The sequence below is a fragment of the Porcisia hertigi genome, chromosome 28 (assembly GCF_017918235.1).
Source record: "Porcisia hertigi strain C119 chromosome 28, whole genome shotgun sequence".
Lineage (NCBI taxonomy): Eukaryota > Euglenozoa > Kinetoplastea > Trypanosomatida > Trypanosomatidae > Porcisia > Porcisia hertigi.
In genome coordinates, this window is record NC_090587.1 from 828,918 (window position 1) to 848,579 (window position 19,662).

At 57.9% G+C, this 19,662-nt stretch overlaps 4 protein-coding genes across 4 annotated transcripts; all 4 read right to left on the reverse strand.

Annotated features, from left to right (window-relative positions):
* Positions 1 to 2,177: 2,177 nt before the first annotated feature.
* Positions 2,178 to 3,659, reverse strand: JKF63_03593 (uncharacterized protein; the record flags this gene model as incomplete). The annotated part of the gene is made up of 1 exon (XM_067899594.1): positions 2,178 to 3,659. One exon carries the CDS (start codon positions 3,657 to 3,659, stop codon positions 2,178 to 2,180), a length of 1,482 nt encoding a protein of 493 aa, XP_067755833.1.
* A 1,829-nt stretch (positions 3,660 to 5,488) lies between these two features.
* Positions 5,489 to 12,562, reverse strand: JKF63_03594 (uncharacterized protein; the record flags this gene model as incomplete). Its single annotated transcript, XM_067899595.1, has 1 exon — positions 5,489 to 12,562. The coding sequence occupies one exon, from the start codon at positions 12,560 to 12,562 to the stop codon at positions 5,489 to 5,491; it is 7,074 nt and encodes a 2,357-aa protein (XP_067755834.1).
* Positions 12,563 to 13,490: 928 nt separating this feature from the next.
* Positions 13,491 to 15,398, reverse strand: JKF63_03595 (uncharacterized protein; the record flags this gene model as incomplete). Its single annotated transcript, XM_067899596.1, has 1 exon — positions 13,491 to 15,398. One exon carries the CDS (start codon positions 15,396 to 15,398, stop codon positions 13,491 to 13,493), a length of 1,908 nt encoding a protein of 635 aa, XP_067755835.1.
* A 1,151-nt stretch (positions 15,399 to 16,549) lies between these two features.
* On the reverse strand, positions 16,550 to 19,507 carry JKF63_03596 (uncharacterized protein; the record flags this gene model as incomplete). The annotated part of the gene is made up of 1 exon (XM_067899597.1): positions 16,550 to 19,507. One exon carries the CDS (start codon positions 19,505 to 19,507, stop codon positions 16,550 to 16,552), a length of 2,958 nt encoding a protein of 985 aa, XP_067755836.1.
* Between the last annotated feature and the right edge of the window lie 155 nt (positions 19,508 to 19,662).

Genomic DNA, 19,662 nt, shown 5'->3' on the forward strand with positions numbered 1-19,662 from the left:
TGTTTATGTACGGAGACATCAATACCGACACACACACACACACACACACACACACACACAGACGCAAGAAAAAGGGGAAAAGGGGAAGGGATGTCGCTGCGCAGACTGATTTCAAGGATACACCAGAGACAGTTTCCCTTGGAATGGATAGGTGGGGTGTGAGTCGGTGGGTGGGTGGGTGGGTGGGTGTGGGGAGAGGAGGCGTGCGAGGAGTGACGAGAGGGAATTTCAGAAGGACAATGAAGCAAAAATGAGCAAAAAAAAAAAACACGAGCACGGAGAGGGCTCACGTGGGTGGAACTGCGGGTGAGTGCGCCTCTGTGCCCCCAAGCCGACTCTTTATTTTTTTTTTCGGGGGGGGGGGGGGCCAGCAGGCCCCTTCATTTGCAGGAGGGGGTGAGGGATGCATGGAATATGCTGAACGGCGTTGTCTTCGCCAACCATGTGAATAGTGCGAACGTGCTCACTGTCGGCCATCACTCCAACCCGTCCCCATCCAGCACCTGCACTACTGACGTGCATCAACACAAATCGCTCTGTGTTCCTCACGCAATAAGCACTTGACTGTGACACCCCCGCCGCCGCCCTAGAAGCATTCTAATGTTGGCAAGGTGATAGGAGGAGGAGGGGGGGGGGAAAGGAATGTGATTGGCCTCCTCAGAAAATATGTACGTAATGCGTGATACCACACGCGGAGATATCCTCCCTCCCGTCATTTGGTTGACCACACAAAGTGCAGATACGAAAACATTCGCTGGTGTTTTTTTCTTTCCTTCGGGAGTGACCGAGTCGATGCCCCGCCACTGCCGCCAACCCCCCCTCTCGGCTCAACCAGGAGAATCTCTCACTACTACTCCATACGCGAATACAAGAGGGGAGACAGGCACCACCCGCGCACTGCTAATTCCTTGGAGGGGGGGAGGGGAGGGGAGGGGAGGGGAGGTGGCATAGAAAACGTCAGCATGTCTCACCACGAAGCAAGAGCGCATAACAGTGAAACCGAACCTTGTGTGTGTGTGTGTGTGTGGCGCGGTCCACTACCCAAATAGACACACACACACACACACACACATGGGCATCTGTAGCACCGCTACACGAGTAGGCAAGGAGTGCCCGGAGCCAACAGACAACAACGAAGACACGTGGAACAAAAAGATATGAGTGTGGCGAGCCAAAAGCGGTGCCAGTAAAAGGGGAACAACGGAGTGGAACGTGTACATCGAAGGAGATACGGGGGGGAGGGGGGGAGTCCTCGTAGAGGACAGAGAGGAAGAGGAGAAAAGAAGAAGGGAGGCTGCGCGGTAGAATCTTTCGAGACGAGCAAGGGTGCCCAGAGCAGAGAAATAAGATGCACCAGCGCAGTCCTCGATATCTTTTCTAAGCCAGTGATGAAGTGTGATGAAAAAAACATAGAAATGAGGAAATATATATATACGTTGCAGTAAAGCCGACGGAGCTTCGGCTCCCAGCCCCTCCCCCCCCCCACCATCACCACCCTATCTGAGCCCAGCCATCTGTTCACACATACATACAATTAGCCCCTGTTTAGCAATGGCCGCCTCGGAGGGGAAGGAGCTAAAAAAAAAAAAAGACAAAAAAGCGAGACTTGCAGTGACGGTACGTAATACAGGAAAAACGGGGGCAGCAGTCCATCCCATTTGAACAGGCATCTCGTCCGCTCTTTTTCTCGTCTGCAATACAACCACTCGTTCACTTGGCCCGCCATGATGATTACCCGCACGGAATACTCTCCCTCCCCTCTTCTCCCTTTGCGTCGCTTGTATGGCTACATAGAAGAAGCTTTCAAGTGCTATAAAAAAATATATACTCGAAAAAAAAAAAACACGACCCCTAAAGTGTTGCGTGTCTACACTGCCCTGTCTTCTACGGAGGGGAAGGGGGGAACGGTGTCTACAGAAGTGTCGAAAAGATGCGCCTTCACCAAAGCGCCGATCGCACTCTGAGCATGCGCTCATGCACGCATGCCGACACACATGCACATACCCTCCCCCCCCCTCCCTCCCCAGCAACGTTGATTACTGAAACAAGAAAAAAAAAAATACGACACACATATATCCCAGACTGCGTCCCCGTATATCCAACCAGGCTTGCTGTAGTTTGCACGATCGATTTGTTGTCTAGTAAGAAATCCCCGTACGCCTCGGAGGCGTCCGTTTTTAGTTTGTTGATTGACTCCTCAAGGCGTGTCGCCGACAAGGACGGGGGTAGCCAGTGACAGCGCTAAAGGCACATGTCAACTCTCCGCACACTTCGGCACCGCAGACAGTGCAGCGGTACTGCAGCAAATGGCCGCATCCGACGCAGGCGCGCGGCGGTGAGAAGCCGCTCGTAGGGCGGGGGATTAGTTGGGGTGCCGTGTGGCGCAGCTTCACCAACGCACGCAGCTTCTCTTCGTAGCTCTTCAGCGACGGTTTCGAGGCCTCCGTCATGCGCAAAAGGCATTGACCGCGTGAGATGAACTCTGTGCAGTAAAATGCCTCTGCTCGGCAACCGTACACCACCTCCACCCGTAACGGCAGCTCCAGCGACACAGCCTTGGTGCGATGCGAGTTGGCAGCCGCCAACGATGAAGACTGCGTTGACGATGCCCTGACGCGCTCCTCTGAGGTGGCGGTGTTACTGCAGCCATGCAACTTCACCCGTAGGAGATGCTCTACAAAGTTCAAAGAAAGTGTGTGAAATATGGATATGGGGTCTATGAGCATCTGGTTGAGGAACCCCATCAGAACAAAAGGAACGCAGCTCCACGATTGAGCCGCCTCCTTTGCGGTGATTGTCGCCGTACACTGTGGTAACGCGTGCACGTCCGGGTAATGATTCTCTACCATCTCCTCATTCACAAAAACCTTTATGCCAATCAGCAGCTTGTCGTCGGGACGTTCGTATACAGCAGCCTCACCGCGCTCGAAGCGCATGACGTTACTGTAGTCTAGGAGCTTAACTGCTGATGCAGCTAAAGCTGGCGACGGTGATCGCGACGTTTTCAAAAGCGAAGACGGCGGCGATGCTACTTTGCTGTCTCCATTTGCCTGCTGGTGCCCTAGGAGAGCGGCGCGTCCCTCAAGGCCTCGACGCACAACGTCTGGTATCGGTGTCTGTAGCTTCTGTACTCGGTGGAGGTGCGCCACGCGGCCGCGCCACCTATGCTCGACGGCAAGAGGCGGAGCGTATAGGTAGGCCATTCCGTAGAGAAGATCCTTACCCACCTCGCAGATAGTCAAGGTCTGCGGACACTGGCCAGGCAGCGCTAGCAATTCCTCCGCCTCCACCGGCACGGGGCGAGGCGAGAAGATGACCTTGCCGCGGTGATCTCGATGGAAGGCGGACATCGAAGCACCAGGCGGCTCTGCGAATACCTTGGCATACCAGCAGTTCGCTGGCACTGATGGAGGTGGCAGAGGGAGAGTGGGATTTGAGGCTATGTAGGACGCGGAGCGCGAGTGGAGTGGTGACTTCGTTGGTGTAGTGGAATGCTGGCGCGATATCGATGTTGTAGGCGTCACCAACGTTGACTTGACAAGCACAGCGCAGGGGGGCAGGCCAGCTGAACAGGGCCGCTGCTGTGGGGGTGAGATGAACGTCTTCGTCGGGGCAACCTGCCCCGTGGGGCTCGCCGCCTTCGGTGTTAATGCCGCCATGTATTCCCTAGATTGTTGTTCTTTTCCTGAAAGAGGGAGAGGAGATAGGCGAGCGGGTTGAGTTGGCTTTGGAGGAGGGGGGGAAGGGGAAGTGGGAAGCGAGAGAGACGCTGCAAGAGTCCCCCTTTTCGGCCTCTGTGGCGCTGGGCAGAACGGGTCACAAGAGCGGATCGAGTCCCGCAGCGCTGCACGCAGCCAGAGCAAACATATATCCTCCTCCCCCCTTAGACGGGGCAATGAAGAATGAATGGGACGAGATGGAGAAGGGGATTCGCTTAGCGGAGTAGCATGATGCACGTCAAATACAAACTCCTGCGTTGTTCCCACCCCCTTCCTCACTCTTCCCTTTTCTTCTGGATACGAACAAAAAAAAAGGGGGGGATGACTCCTCTCTCTCTCTCTCTGACACACACGCGCGATACCGACTTTTCCTCGCGATACCATTTTGTTTTGTTTGCCCCAGTGAAGAGGAAAAGGGGGTACTCGAGCCATGACAAGCCAAACGAATTAGGTAGACCACAGTACTCCAACCATAACCCCTCTTTCTTTTCTTTTCTTTCCCGCCCTCTTCCAAGATTCCCCACCACCACCACCACCACCACACCCCTGACATCGTGAGAAAACAAAAGAGATCCCGTGGGGGGGGGGGGGGGAAGAGGCAGCGAACAAGAACTCGCATGGACTGGAATTCTCGACTTCACATATGAGTACAAGAAGAAAATGGGGTGGGGTGATAAGGGGGCCAAGTGGCCGGTGCAGAACTCCCAGGCTGGACTAGCACCAGTAAACATTGACCCCCGAACCCCCGCTCTGCTGCTCTTTCATCCCTGAAACGGATTTGTGTGTGTGTGTGTGTCTGTGTGTGAATGTATGGGAAGGGGATGAGGCAGCAAAGAAGAAGAGGGGGAGGGGGGAGGGGGAGGAGGTCATTGGAAAATAAGAGGGCACATGGCACAGGACATGACGCATCAAGAAGTGTAAATTGAGTAAAGGTAAGAGGCCACGAAACACAGGCAGTGAAATCTGAGAAAAGGGCAAAGGGGAGAAGGACAGCAAGTGATCCGATGAGCGTGTCAAGCAACAGCCACACAGCGACGGTTGGCTACACATGCCTTTACTGAGCACGTGACGCAGGCGGGGAAAGTGGGAGTGAGAAAGAGAGGGGGGCTGTGAAGCCTCTTGAGGTGCATGAGCGTTGGTGCCCCTGCTTCGACACCACTCTCACGCTCCAGGACCTTTGCCTTGTCCATCCTTTTGGTTCATATCGGTTTTCTTTTGAATACTGATGATCGTTTCAAATGTTTTGTACATGAGTGCACCACGGCACTGTGTAGCCCCAAATTTTTCCACACACGCACACACCCACACATATACATACACATATGCACATATATACACATATATGTGTGTGTGTGTGTGAGGGAGGGGAGAGGGGAGGGGAGGGGAAGAGAGAGGGGGGAAATCGAGGAAAACTCAGCACATATACAACGGAGGACTGAACGGGAAGCAGGTGAACCGAAATGAAGCGAGGGGGGGAGAGGGGAGGGAGAGAGGGAGAGGGGAAGAAAAGGGGGGGTCATCAAACATCATTATCCCCAGGCGAATCCTCTTCTTCATGACGGAAACACCATTCGCCCCCGCGTACGCACTCGCGAGCGCCATCGACATACAAACGAGCAAAAAAAACAAAAAAAAAAGAAACGTGTCTTTTTTAGTCGTCAAGATGAGCAAATATATACGAGAGAGTGCACACACACACACAAACAACAACAACACATAAAGACCCATCAACGATGTCCACCGCCAGAGAAAGCAGCATTCGCGTGTTATTAAACAACGAAGGGCAAATCGGCGTCCCGCTTCATTTGGGGTGAATACATCTTCGAAACACTCTGGAAAGCAGCGGTGCGCTGCAGGCGCCGCCTGTAGCGCGCACGTTCTCCGCTTGTGAGCATATCATCAAACCGGTCTACTTGGAAGGGAGTGGCGTGACTGTTGGAGTGGTCATGACGTCTTCGGGGCAACTTTCGGTGCGGCCAGCCCGTGAACTGTGTTCCCTCGCTGGAGTCGCCCGTCTGCCCCTCAGGGTTTTCGAGGAGAACCTTGTTGTAGCCGAGGAGAAGGTGCCGGTTGTGGCTCTTGTGAATGCCAGCGCGGACGAGGCGAAGTGGAAGCATTCGGCGCATCTTTGCTAGATGCATGTAGCAGTACATGCGGCGTTGTGGGAGATAGTGAAGGTAACGCGGGCACACGTTCATTGGGGCGCCGCCAGCGATATCTTGTGCGGCGTCGATTGCGATCTGGTTCCGCTGGCGGTACCACGATGCAAGTGGGGCACGAGTCCTACCAGACGCCCCAGAAAGCGCTGCACCGCCCATATTGCGAGGTAGCGATGCGAAAGACGACGCGTCCATGAGCACGTTAGAATCAGAGTAGTGCGGCAGCCACCCGTGTACGCGGCCGACCTGGCGATCAAGCAAGTAAATTAACTTGTGGAGATGAACCACGCGCTGGCGCTCCACTGCCCACGCGGCAGCCATAGCGCGCTCCATAAAGCGTTCCCTGCGGTTAACAAGGCGCTCGCGGTACTTCGCACGAGCGGTTTGCTGCTTCGTATGCCACATCTCCTTCATCTTTGCAATGATGGCTCGAAGCAGAACCTGAGCCTTCATTTGCTCATAGAGAATTCTCTCGACCTCGGTGACCGCGTCAGCGGAAGACAAAGAGCGAAGCACCCCTCCTCCCTCGGCTATGGTGTCCGCCTTCGTGAAAATGTGCGTGCTACGTCGCGGCACATGGAGCGGTGAATGGAACGACGGCGAGAGGGGAGCCTGTTCATCGATACCGCTCTCCGCACCACTCGGTTTCGCCCCTGGTGCTTGGGAGGGGTTTCCCGGCAGCCACGACATCAGACCACGCGACGGAAGCGCCGACATACCGGCGCCTGCGCTGTAAGTGCGGCTGTCTCGCTTTCTCGTGAAGGCCCCGCTGGGGTGCGTCTCGCCGACGCACAGGGCCGCCTCATCGCCACGACCGCGCTCATTATTCCAGTCTTCCACTGCAGCCTCAAACTGCACAAGCGTTGCGGATACCGCAAAAGAGGCATTGAGTGGTTTCCCCTGCGTCAAGGATGCCTCTCCCGCGTCAGAGAGTGTACCAGCTAAACGATCGGTACCGCCCACTCCTTGAGAGTCGCCATGACACAACGCCGGCAAACGACCCCCGGGGGGGAAGTCATGCGCTGGACTCGTCACCGCCCCATCCGCCCCCCTGGAACTCGGTGGCGGTGATGGCGTACAGCGCGCGAAACCCTGCCGCAGTGCGCTGGCGGCCTGCCCCATCAACTCCGAGATGACGGTGTCAAACCGCTCAGGGTCTATCATGAAGAGATCACGAGCATCCTCCTGCAGCTTACTCAACTCAGTGAAGAGCGCAGCCCCAGCAGCGCCCCCCGCCGGTTTCTTTGAGCGCAGACCCGCTGCCTGGCTGGAGAAACCGCCTCCCGACGGGCTGCTCTCCAGGAATTCTCCCTTGACGGCCTCGAGGAACTTCTGCACGTGTGATACCGTCTCCCCGTCCGCCGCCGCCGCCGCTGCAGCCCCCATTGTGGGAAGCACAGAGTTCTCTGTTGTTAGGTGCTGCTGCAAAGAGACAGAGGCAGATTCGGCGGCGCTATGGGTGGACCTCACGTCTCCTTGTGCTCTCTGATTCTCACGACTGATGCGCCCTTCGGGGCTGGCACCAGCTGGTCGCAGGGCAAATTGGTTGCGAAGTGACGGACCAAGAGAGCTTGCAGCTGCTTGATCTGGGAGCATCATGTACGGCTTTGCGCGACCCGGTGCCCCTTTCACCACCACCACCGGTGGCGGTACGGGCATGTTCGGTCCCTCCTCGGTGCTATCCAGTTCACTGTGATCTGATGGCACCGATGGTTCCCCGGGGGCCCCGGCCGAGGCTGCCGGCGACTCTGGGGCACCCCTCCTCCTGTAGGGCCTTTTCCCACCAGCCACTTTGAGTGGATGTTGTGGCTTAGTAGCGGATAGCAGTGGCAAAGATGGCGTGGTCTCCCCATCAGCCGCCCCGTCGCCAGAGTGTTCAAAGCGAATAGGACCACCTTCGTACTTCGCCCCCTCCGTGGCGAGAAGGGGATGCGAGTGCGAGCTGATGGTGAAGAAGGGCGCCGGCGTTATGGCAGGCCTCGCCGCTCGAGATTCGGCACGCCTGACTCTAGGGAATGCTCTGGATTTCGCGTCTTTCAGCGTGAATTCCCCAAATGAGATTGGCTTCTTGGAGGCAAACTTTCTCTGAGAGCCACATGGCCCCCTCTGTTGTTGGGATGTGGAGGATAATGGGCGGCCCTCCGAGTCAGTGGCGAGGAGGAGCAATGAAGCATGTCCGTCTGCCCCAACACCGCCGATGTGAGAACTGCCACTGCGCTCTCCCTCCTCTACGGCCAAGGACAACCCACGCGAGTACCCTGCCCCCATCTCCTCCTTGGTCGCCATCTGGGCGGAATCCATAAAGCCTTCCCTGTCCACACCTTCTCCGATGCCATCAAAACGCACAGAGCTTCCTCTCGCGTTACGGCCTCCCCCAGCGACATGGCCATCACCACCGGAGCCATCCAGCATCGCCTGGGAGAGAATCTCTTCCGCCATGTTGTTCACTAAAGAAGCGCCGGTGTCGGCTGCCATCAGACCCATCCTCATACCCCCGCCCCCATCCTCTTCACTGGATCCACCACCAGCCCCAGACGATCGCTGCCCTTCCATCAAATCAAGGATCTCGGTGTCAGGGATGGCCGCTAGGAGCCTCTGGACCGCAGATAAATCAGTCCCACCGCGTCCGCTCTGAAGATCCGCAGAGGACGCCTTCGCGAGAGCGTCATCGCCCTCGCTGGTTTGCAGCACCGCCAGCACCACCCCGTTCTTCTCCACTGCCTCCATCTCGGCATGCGCATGCGGCACCCCCCACTCACCGATGGGGCGCGGCACAGGGGACAGCGGCGGAGTATGAGGCAGCTGCCCTGGGTGCGTCAGTGACCCCTCGTCCGCTTTCGAGAAGCCGTCCCGTGATTGAGGCAATGATGCTCGAGCTCCCCGGCCCCGTTCCTCTCCTGCCTCGGTGTCCGAAACCGGCGATGACGGGTTTGGTGAATGCGCATGGTGGTCTCTGGAGCTCTTCGACGCGGAGCCTGGCAGCCTCGCAGACCCAGTGGGCTTCCTCTTGTCGGTCGTACCCTTCCTCGCCAGTTTCGATGCACTGCCGCCACCGTGCGCACCAGAACCTTTGGGGGGTTTTTTCCCTTTGGCCGATCGAACTTTGCGACTGTCCAGCGATGAGCTGCGCGACTTTCCTTGGAGCCCTAGGCCGCCGAGAGGGAACGCAAAGACGCCAGGAACCGGCGAATCCACATCCCAGCCATCGCGCCACGACTGTGGCTGCTGCTGTGGTTGGGCGCCTTCGGAAGGGTCCTCAGCATTGAAACTAAATGCCTGGTCATATGACACACCCGCGTCTGGCTTCGCAGGTGTCAGTCTGAGCAACACCTGCGGCGGAGCCCCGGGGGTGACGCTCCTCTTCACAACCGTCCCCCTCGCCTCATCCACCATTGATGCTCCGGCCCCGGAGGTCATCTTCAGATTCATTAGTCGGCGTCTGGCCACACTCACAGAGGCCACAGTGCTCACCGAAGCAGAAGCGGCAGTGGTGGGCCCACCATTGGTGGGACCGCCGCGATCCGTGGATTGGGGTGGAGAGGCCGACAGAGGCCGCTCCACGCGAAGTTCGTAGTAGAGAAAGTAGTTTGACCCGCTAGCCCGACTGGGAGCGACGCTGTTGCAAGTCTCCTTGGGATGCATCTCCATAGCGCCGGCGTCCGCCCTCGCCGCAGCAGTGACACTCCCAGTCCCACCCGGGCCGTCCGCCACGGAGTTGGGGTGGCCACGCTGGACTCCGACAACGGTGAAAACGAGCCCCTTGTCCGGGAGGATCTCACGCAGCAGCTCTGTCTCCGCTTGTCCCGAAACCGGCTGCTGCACAGTCGGCTTGCTCGGACCCGCCAAATGAGGCGGAGTCGACGTTGCGGGAGGCTGTTTTTCAGTCCGAGGCAATGACATCCACAGGACTGCGCTACTATTATAGAAACTGCCGTCGCTCTCCTCAGCGAAAGCCCCCCGGTTCGAGCCAGCGGGGGTACCGAGTTTACTGCGTTTGGTTGTGCGTACATCGCCGTCTTTTGGGTTCAGCTGCAGCGCCAGCGTTTTCTCCTCCGCCTCGCGCCGTGCAGCCTCCTCGCGCGCACGCTGGATCGCTTCAATCTGACGACGATGCCCAGCCAGCTTCTCTTCCATCTCAGCCACATACTCTGCGTCACCCTTGCCGGCGCTCTTGCTTAGTTCGCGACGGCGGGCCTCGATAAGTTGCACACAATTGTGCAGCGCGCACAGTTCGTATAGATCGTGGAGCAGTCCAGGACGCAGGTTGCGCAGCTCTGCACCAAGCAGTGCCTTTGGATTGCTGGCACTAATGCTAAGGGGGGGGCCACTCTCTCCGCGACGCCTTGGGTCAGAAGAGCGGCTATACTGATCAGACCAGTTGTCTGCCCCAAAAGAGTGGGTAACACTGGCGCCGTCAGCGCTGGCGCCTGAGAAGGTGGAGGAGGACCGTCGCGCCGCCGACGCACTCCCCCCAGCAGCGTCACGAACCTGGCCACCCCCTGTGGCCACCCCATGAGACTCCGAAAACGCGCCATTGGAGCCTGAATTCGCGACTTCGGCCCTGCCGAGCGCCTGGTGGTCAAGCGCTGCAAGCTGAGACGCTAGTGAGCCATCGAGTTCCGGCGTCGGTGCCGATAGCGATGGACCCCACCGTAGGCCCGCCGGACGTACCTGCTCCAGCTGGCACTTGCCAAGCATATCCGACATAAAGCTGAGGAGGTTCAGTCGAGCCGCCTGACCAGGGACCTGGGGGGACAAAGCAAGTGTGTCTTGCAGCCCCTTTGGCAGCAGCAGCAGCTGCTGCTGCTGCTGCCGCCCGCTGACAGCCGAGGTCGAAGCGGCCTCACATGACCCTCTCATACTGTCGCTATGAATAGGATCCGAAAGAGAGAAGGGAACCATGCTTGGCTCGCTGATTGTGGCGGTTAGAGAAACACGGTGGAGGTCTCGAGGATCGAACTCGGCCTTCCCAGCCTCTCCTGCCGTCGCGGTTGTGTCGGTGGGGAGAGAGGGGGTCGTGGGGTGGCTCAAAATATCCTTGGCGCTGTACTGCTGGAGTGTGAGGCTCGTGGACATGGTGGCCATCTTCTCGTTCACAGTCAACAGACTCTGGCGGTGCGCCCCATCCTCGACCTCAGTCACAGTCTCAGATGTCTGCTGCTCAGACCTCTCCGCCGGCTGGGGCTGCTGAAAGTCCGTAAGAAGCTCTGCGTCGACGCTCTCCAGAAGCCAACCCATGCGCGTGAAGTTGGACGACGCCTCCAGTGGATCCTCCTTCCTTACTCTCGCATGCTGCAGTCGCTGCCGCAGCGATTGGCGTGGAGGAGACGCTGAAGCAGCAGCAGCAGCAGCAGCAGCAGCTCCTGTTGCCGGAGAGGGGGGTTGTTTCTGCGAATCGCTCTTTTCCACATCGCGTAACTCCTCCTCGAGTATTGTCTCCATCAAGGTCAGCTCGTTGTCAAGCCCCTCCACGAGTTCACGCAGGTGTGTTACATCGAGGTTGGTGCCGCAGTTGCGCAGGAACTCCTTGCCCTTTTTTTCCAGCTGATGGCGCAATTGCTGGAGGTTTTGCGGAGATGAAGTCATTCTAACCGTGGAACGTCGAGGGCCTCGGTTTTGGCGAGGCGGACCGGTGACATCTTCTGAGAGCACTGCCGCCCCATGGCTTGCAGTGTGTGCGGTTGGCATCGACAACGTGTACAATCCCTCCTGCTGCGACTTCCCGCTCGCGGCGTCCGCCATCTCCAGCAAGTCCACCATGTCGGACTCCAAATTTGCGTGGCGCCCCACAAGCAAAAGCATTTTTGACTGCTCCTGTGCCAGAACTTGCGCGAAACGCTCGTTTTCATTTCGAAGCCTCCGGTGTGGTGGCGCGGCGGTCTCCATCAACGCAGCTGCCTTTGCGACCAAAGCGTCTGCATTCGCTGCAGCTATAGCAGCAGCCGTTGCGCTCTTTCCATGACGGCGCGGCGAGGAAGGACCCGTGGCCTGGCTGCCGCACTCGCTGCTAACGAGGCTCGCGACTGAGCTGCTGGAAATGCTGCTGTCCAAGTTGCTTGGCGAACGCGGCGAGCGGGGGGTGCTGTAGGGCATGGGATTGGGGTGTCTTCCTCCCCTACCGAGGCTGCGCGAACGACTGAGAAGCCTGCCTCGCTTGCCTTCGAGGGCATTTGACCGGGACTTGACGCGCGGGCCGCTGCGCTGACGACGTCGGCGGTTAGCAGAAACTGTAGACGTCGGCTTGACGTCCTCACGGACATAAGAAGAGTCGGCCATGATAGAGGCGCGCAGCGGTGCCACAGTGAGCTCGCTCTGGGTTTCAGATTCACGATGCATGAGTGACTCCTTACGGATGTTGCTACGACCTTCCCTGGTTGAGGCGACGTCATTGGTCGGCTCGACTGGGGGGTCGATACGATGGATAAGCGAACTTCGAATGAAGGTCCTCCCGAGACGCTGTAAGTAGCGGGATGCGATTGCCTCCTCGGGGCGTGTCGACTGTGGCGGCCGACGTCGCGGCGACGGCAAAGATCTTGAGAAGGTGGCGCTGAGCGCTGCCGATCGTATGGGAGGGGTACATTGAGCTGCGGTGGTGCCATCGGAGGTGACAAAGCCCACGGTGCTCACCTTGGAAGGCGGAAGCGTCACCGTTCCCGCGGAGGCCGTGGTGCTTTGAGACAACATAAATGCGTTGTGCTTCACGCACCGTTGCAAGGCCCTTCGTGTGCCTGTAAAGTCTGCAAGCTGTTACGGGGTGTTGTTGAGAGTGAGGCCGTTTGCATGTGTACATGTAACCAAGTGTGCATGAGTTCTGCAGCATGCAGGTATCCCCCACATAAGCCACGGGACGTGTACTGCCACCGCAGCAGGTGCACGGGTGTGGAAGTATGAAGGAAGAGGGGAGTAGGGAGAAAGGCGGCTGTGTTCGTTCTATTACAGTTCGTTACCGTCACGGTGGGTGCTTGCTGGTAGGAGTTCAAGATGTGGTCAAGACGGCGCACAAACACCGATGAAATTTGCAGGACAACACCGCGTCACTCTACACACGAAGCGCAGCAACACTCACAAGTCGGCAGGAGAGAAAGAAGAAAAAAAATGGGAAAGAGAGAGAGAGTGGTGAAGGAAACGCTCTTCATTACAAAAGGAGGAGGAGGGAGTGCATCCACCTCTTGTAATTGCGTGGCGACCATCATTTGTGCAACCTTTGAAGAAGAGCGCTTGACGCAGAGCGAAGATGGCAACACAGATCGGCGAGGGTAGGGACACAACCGAGCGGGGAGAAGACTACTTTTCCCTCACCGGAAGCGCGCCCTCTTTCCCGTACACTCCTAGCGACGTTGTGTTCGGTGCGGAGATAGCGCACGCACTTCCATAAAGGAAAGTCGCTACTGAGGCTAGTCTACACACTCGAGGCGGGGATACTTAGTCCGGCATTGACACAAAAAAGGTGGGGGGTGGGCGTACTACTCTTCCATGACGTGCCTGTACTGTGTGTTTTTGTTGTTTCGTGGGTTGAGGAGTGGAAGGGGAGGGGAGAGAGAGAGAGCAGAAGATCTATCCAAAAAGAACTCGCACCCCCCCCACTCCATACTCGCGTACGTCAGCGGACGCCTCAGCCAAAGGATATAGGTATGCGAATCGAGTGAGGGGCAATGAGTGTTTCGCGTAAGACGGCACGCAGCTCATGCAGCACGAACTGCGACACCTCGTGCTCATTCATGTACACGCCGTTGCCCTCCTCGCCGCCATCGACGTCAGACACGCTACTGCCTCCGAAGCGGGAATAGAAGTCGGCGGAGGAAGCACCGTAATCGCCAGTCCCACTGGTCTTTCTGCCACCCTCAAAGTCTGAGTCGCCTTCAGCATCGTCCCCACCGACGGTGGCGATGATGCTTAGTCGATTGACTATGGACGGCGAAAGCGGGCCCGGTTCGAGCCACACCTCGCACATGCTGTCTTTTATGTTGACGCAGACATAACAGTCAAGGTCGAGGTTGGCAAGGTAGAACATCATTGGCAGACTAAGACGCAGCGCAACAGCGCCGAGTCGAATCTCATGCTGCACTGCGATGTTCAGCGACAGGTGCATCGCACCACCGTACGTCACGTGCAAGCGCACGTAAAGTCCGCCTGGGCCCAGCACCGAAGCGAGTGAGTCCACTGGCTCCGGGTGCGATGAACACTGCGCATGCGAGGATGGGGACGGAGGCTTGCAGGGAGGCATATCAGCTCTAGCACCACTACCGCCCCCCACGGCGGCGGCGGCGGCGGCGGCGTTTGCCTCATCGAGTAGTAAATGAGACCCAACAAACAGGTGTGACGTGTTAACCCCAGTGTGCAGGCGGGGAGCTAGCCCGTGAGAGCCCTCGCTGGGGCTGTCTGCCACGGCGGTGAGACCCGCGCCAGGATCCAAGGCGGCTGTGGAGAACGCTAGTGTGTCCATCGATGTGGTGCGGCACACAGTGTATGGGGAGCTGCCGCGTGCCTCGGTGCCGGTGCCCTGCCCATCCCTACCACCACCAAAGAGACCCCCCCTTCCCAGGTGCTCTTGCGGAATACGCTGGCGTGTGCTACCAGGCGGGCCGTCAATCGCGTTCTCGAAAGCGACGATCTCGATGAATGGCGGTGATGTCCCCCACTCGACTCGCCCGACCTCCAAGTACACAATCGGTGGTATTCTCTTCTTCGCACCCTCCGCGTCAGCAGCAGCAGCAGCGGACGACGTAGCCGCGGTCGAGCTTGTTGGGCCTAATCCCGGCGACGAATGACTGAGGACACTTCGATTGGCGGCTGAGGCGGTCACAGAGATCGGCTCACCCGCGAGGGAGGTGCTCTCTGACGGGCCGCCAACACCGTTGCTAGCATTCGTCTCGGCTAAAGGCGGTGCTGCACCTACACCGTGATAACCGCAGTTGTGCAGTGGGGTGGCGGAGCTGATGGCTGGCCCTGAGAGAGAGACGTTGGTGCCAGCGATGCTGCTACCTCCCACCCCCACTGAGCCGCCCACACTCCCAGTGGAAGGTACCGCTGCCGTAGGTGCTGGCGCCGACGCTGCAAACCCTGGCAAAGCAACACCACTATTGGACACTGGCGTGCCTGAAGGGTGCAGTGAAGCCGTACTCGTCCACGTGGAGTTGGGCAACAGATTAGAGATCGGCTCCCCGCTAATGGAAGTGGCGCGGTTAGGCACACCTCCTGGGATAGTGGTTAAGCCAGCCACGGCCTCCTGTCGTGACGCAATGCCGCTAACGTGGAGTGAGCCCTCAGCCTTTCCCGCCCCAGCACCGTGAGAGCCAGCCGGGCAAGAGGCAACAGCTCCTGCAACCCCAGGGACTGTGGGAGGCTGGGGTGTACTCGGCTTTGCAGCCATGGCCGCTGGCACCGCGGCACCGGTGCTTGAAGGCACAGTGTTCTGGCTGTTGATGTGATCCACCATCTCGGCGAGGCGCTTGTTGATGAGGTGTCGAAGCGCCTCTGCGCACGTCTCATCTAATCGACCCCAATTGAAATGCAGCGACATGATCTCTTTTTTTTTGGTGTGTGTATGTGTATGTGGAAGGGGGGGAGGAGGAGGGGTGAAGGGGATGGGCAAAAAAAAAAAAGGGGGGGAGAGAGGGGGGAGCGTTGTGGGAGGTGAATACGAGTACATGAGGCTCAGTACCCAAGGAAGAGAACGGCTCTCTCTCGGGAGAGAGGAGTGCATAGGGAGGAAAAGGGGGAGTGAAGGAAAAGACAGCAGACGTGGTGCACGGGCGGTCCCACGGTGCAAAACCACGAGAGCACCCACAAATGACAAGAGGAGCAAATCGGGTGAAAGAGTGGGAGATCAAGCGAAGGGAAGGGGGGAGGGGGAGGGGGGGGGAAGAATGGGGGACCTGTTGCCTGTCTACTTGGAGGGAACAGCTCCACAGATGTGCATCTGCATCACAGCTACATAACTTGTCGACGCGCCTCCGTATACACACCAGACGTTTTTCTTGGGGAATCGAAAACGAAGACAAGAACAGAAACGAGCCAAAATCTGCAAGGGGGCGAACCGCGAGAGCGGGGGACTGGCAAACAAGAGCGAAGGTTCGATACAGATACGAACGAATGGAGACGAGGCACCGGCAGGAGGGAGTTCTTCCACCACAAGACTCCGGGGCCCATGAATGAGTCTCTTCGTCCCCCTCCCCCCCTCCGGAGCTGACATGACACGCACAGACCCACACAGAGGGAAAAAACAAACACTTATCGACTTCATCCTTTGCTATTCCTCGTCTATCCTCCTTTTAACTTGAATAGCTCAGCGCCCGCACACACACACACACACACACAAAGTCAACGAGAATGAAAAAACAAACTGCGGCACACGGAGTACATAAAGCTCAATCGATCAACGGAGACAGAGAGAGAGAAAAAACAAGAGAGAGGCGCATAACGCGTATTAGGGCAATGCGACTGGAGACCATGAGCATTCTCGACAGGAAGAGGGGAAAAAAACGTCATTTGAAGGAGAGAGATGGGGAGGGAGGAGGAGGAGAGAGGAGGAGGGATGTGCCGTATCACTGTCATGAGGTCGGACCGATGTGGTCTCTAATGTGCCTGTGAGCACTTGGATGCCAAAGGGCAGCGCACTACGCACCCTTCCTCGCTCCCCCCCCCTCCCCCCTCCCCGTGAACGCTGCGGCTCTACGGGTAAACAAAAGGCTCTGGAACAGGGGCCTCGTCACGGTCCGACAAAACCACAGGTGCCACTAGCGCCTCTGCACCCATCTCAGGCTTTGTGTCTTTCAGGAGGCAGATGCCCATCGGATCTGGCTTCAGCGGCACGTATCGCGCGTCCACATCATGCGACACGACAGCAAACTGGTGCGCTGTCACACGCGCTGGATTGTGCAGAAGCTCAAAACACGGTTCCTGGGCCGAGGGCCCGCCAGACCCAGCGTCGCCGCTATCGTTACCAGTCTTTTTGCTGCCATCATCAGCAGACCTGCCATCACCGCCGGACGCGCCAGTCGCGGAGGTGACAGCGGCAGCTCCTGGGCCTCCAGACCCCGGGTGACGACGCTGCCGCAGCTCCTCCTCCTTGCGCGTCGTGGAGAGCACGACTGCCTGCACCCCGGACGCTCGAACCTTCTTCTCCTGCAGCACCGACTTTGGTACGGCGTACGTGCTGGGCGGGGCGTTGGACTTGAGCGTGTACTCGGGTAGCTCCAGCGACTCGTTCAGGGCAATGATGCAGGTGGGCTGCATGGCCAGAGTGATCATGAGAAGATACGGGTACCAGTACCAGTACTGTACGAACATGAAGACGCCGACAACCGCCTTGTCGAGGCGGTGGCGCTGTTTGTGCATTGCAAAGGTACAGTTCCGCCCACCCGCGTCGAGCAGGCCAGTGGCGAGGATGTAACCAAACTTGGAACAACGGCTCTCGTTACGGTCTTCGATCTTCTTCTCCAACAAGAGCCGAAAGTCCTTTACCTTCGGGTTCTCTTTTTCTGTCAGCTGCACCATGACCATGGCAAGAGCCATGATGGCACCCTGGCGCACGTAATCCACGATGTCCTCCAGCATGTCCCACAGCACGTCAATGACGGCGGCGTTGCCAGTGCCGGCTGCGCTCACAGCCAGCGCCATCGCGATACCGTAGCGCACGTGCGGGTTGTAGCTATCTACCAGCGCACGGATTAAGTCAAGGCACAGGTTTGGATCCTTGAAGGTCAGAAAGCCTATCATGGTTACAGCGGTGCGGCGGACGTCATCGGACATATCCTTCACTGCAATGTTGAGCAGCTTCTCGATTGTCTTGGCGTTCTCGGTACCGGCATAAGCCAGGCCAAGCACAAAGCAGCCGCCCAGGCGTACCCACGAATCGCTGCTCTCGAGCAGCTCCTCCGCCAGCAGGAGCGCCTCGTCTTCGCGGCCGAGGTTGATGAACGCCATTGCCATGCACGCACCACGGATGACCTTCTCCTTCTGGTTCTCTTCGTACGCGACGTTTTTGAGACTCTGAAGAATCATGTCGTTACCGCTTCCGAGCATCAGCATGCCGACGCCAACTGCCGCCCCCTCCGCAGCCACAGCGTCCATGCCCGTCACGCACGTGAAAAGAAGGTCGTAGAGATTCTCATCCTGCAGCCCCATCGCTGTGAGACCGATGCCTAGTGAGGCGCCGTGGACCATCTGGACATTTGTAGAGAATTTCTGCAAGTTCTCCTCGAGGTACTCAATTGTTTTTCGATCACGGGTAGAACCGAGCGGGGAGTAAATGAGACCGAGAGCGTACAGTGAACCTGCCTCCTGGTACGGCAGCGTCGGCACACTCGAGCCCCTCGGCAAGTACTGCTCCAGCACCCGCATCGCCTCCTCCGTGTGCCCTCGGTGAATGGCACCCGTGCTCGCCACAGCAGTGAACTTGGCCCAGTGCTGCGCAGAGCCAAGCCACTTCATGTTGTCGCGGAGAAAGCCGTCCATCGTGGTGCCGCAGTACATGAACGCGTTCGCCACTACCGTGGCGTTGTGCACCACAGAGTTACGCGGGTCGGTCATCTTTTTGATATGGGTCAGCACGTATACATCGGCAACACAGCGAGAGTAGAGAAACTTCACGTTCAGGTTAGTAGTCACCTGACCACTAAGAACTGACAAGAGCTTCTGCTCCGGCGAATCCGGTGTCGCCGTAACGGTCCGCGCACCAGAAGGATTTCCAGTGGCCGCTGTGGGTGCAGATGGAGCCCCCGCTTCACCAGGAGCGCCAGTGGAACCCTGCGTTGATGGCGCCGCCAGCACCTGTTCGGATACGCCCAACTGCCTCTCCAAATGAGCAATGACACCTGAAAGGTACTCCTGGTTTCCGTACTCGAAAAGGTCAAAAGCCAACTGGAAGGCGACTGTTCGGTTGTTTCCCTTCCACAAGCCACAAATAAGGTTCGACGTGGCCTCCACGTCACCAAGAAACAGCAGGCAGTGCGCCAGGGAGTAGTAGTCGATGGTGGAGAGACCGTCCGTGTACAGGTCCGCAAGCAGACGGAGGACTTTGCGACGGAACGTGATGTCCTGCAACAGCACATTTGCCACGTAGAAGGTGAAGTTGAGAATCTCGGCCGACTGTGTTTTGCACAGCGCCTGGCGCAATACCCTTTCCAAAAAGTCCAGTCGGAGCGCACGCACGGTGAAGCCCACCATCTCCTTCAAGTCCGCCAAGGTCTCGTTCTCTAGAACCCACGACTTGGTCAGAGACACAAAGAGCTCCTCCAGCTTCGGCGGCAGCGGCTCCCGCTCGCTCAACGGGGTCTCCTGGTAGACAACGTAAGTGTCAATACAGCGACTCAAGATCGTGTCCGTGAAGAGTGACCGTGTCGTCGCGTCAAAGGCAGTACCGGCCGCCAGGGCATGCTTCACTGAGTTACTGTAGTCACCCAGGTGGAAGTACACCTGCGAGGCGACGAGAGACGCGAGGCGGCGAGTCTCATCCGCCAGCTTTTCAGAAGCCGCCAGCTCCTCGATAAGTAGCAGCTCTGCACTGACCTCGTGCCAAAACGTGTCCATCAAGGACGAGAGCCGCTTGAGAGCAAAAAGCACAACAAGGTTGTCCTGCTCGCTCAAGAGCGCCAAGACGGCCTTTGCCGAAGAGAGTCCCTGGACCATTTCTTTTCCCTCTCTTTTTTTTTTTTGGGGGGGGGGGGGGTGTATTGCGTGTGTGTGTGTGTGTGTCGTAAGGGGGGTGGGGGAGGGGGTAGTTGCGATGTGAAGTTCGTGTTGGATTTGCGAAGGTACACAAGAGCGCACAGGCCGACAGACAC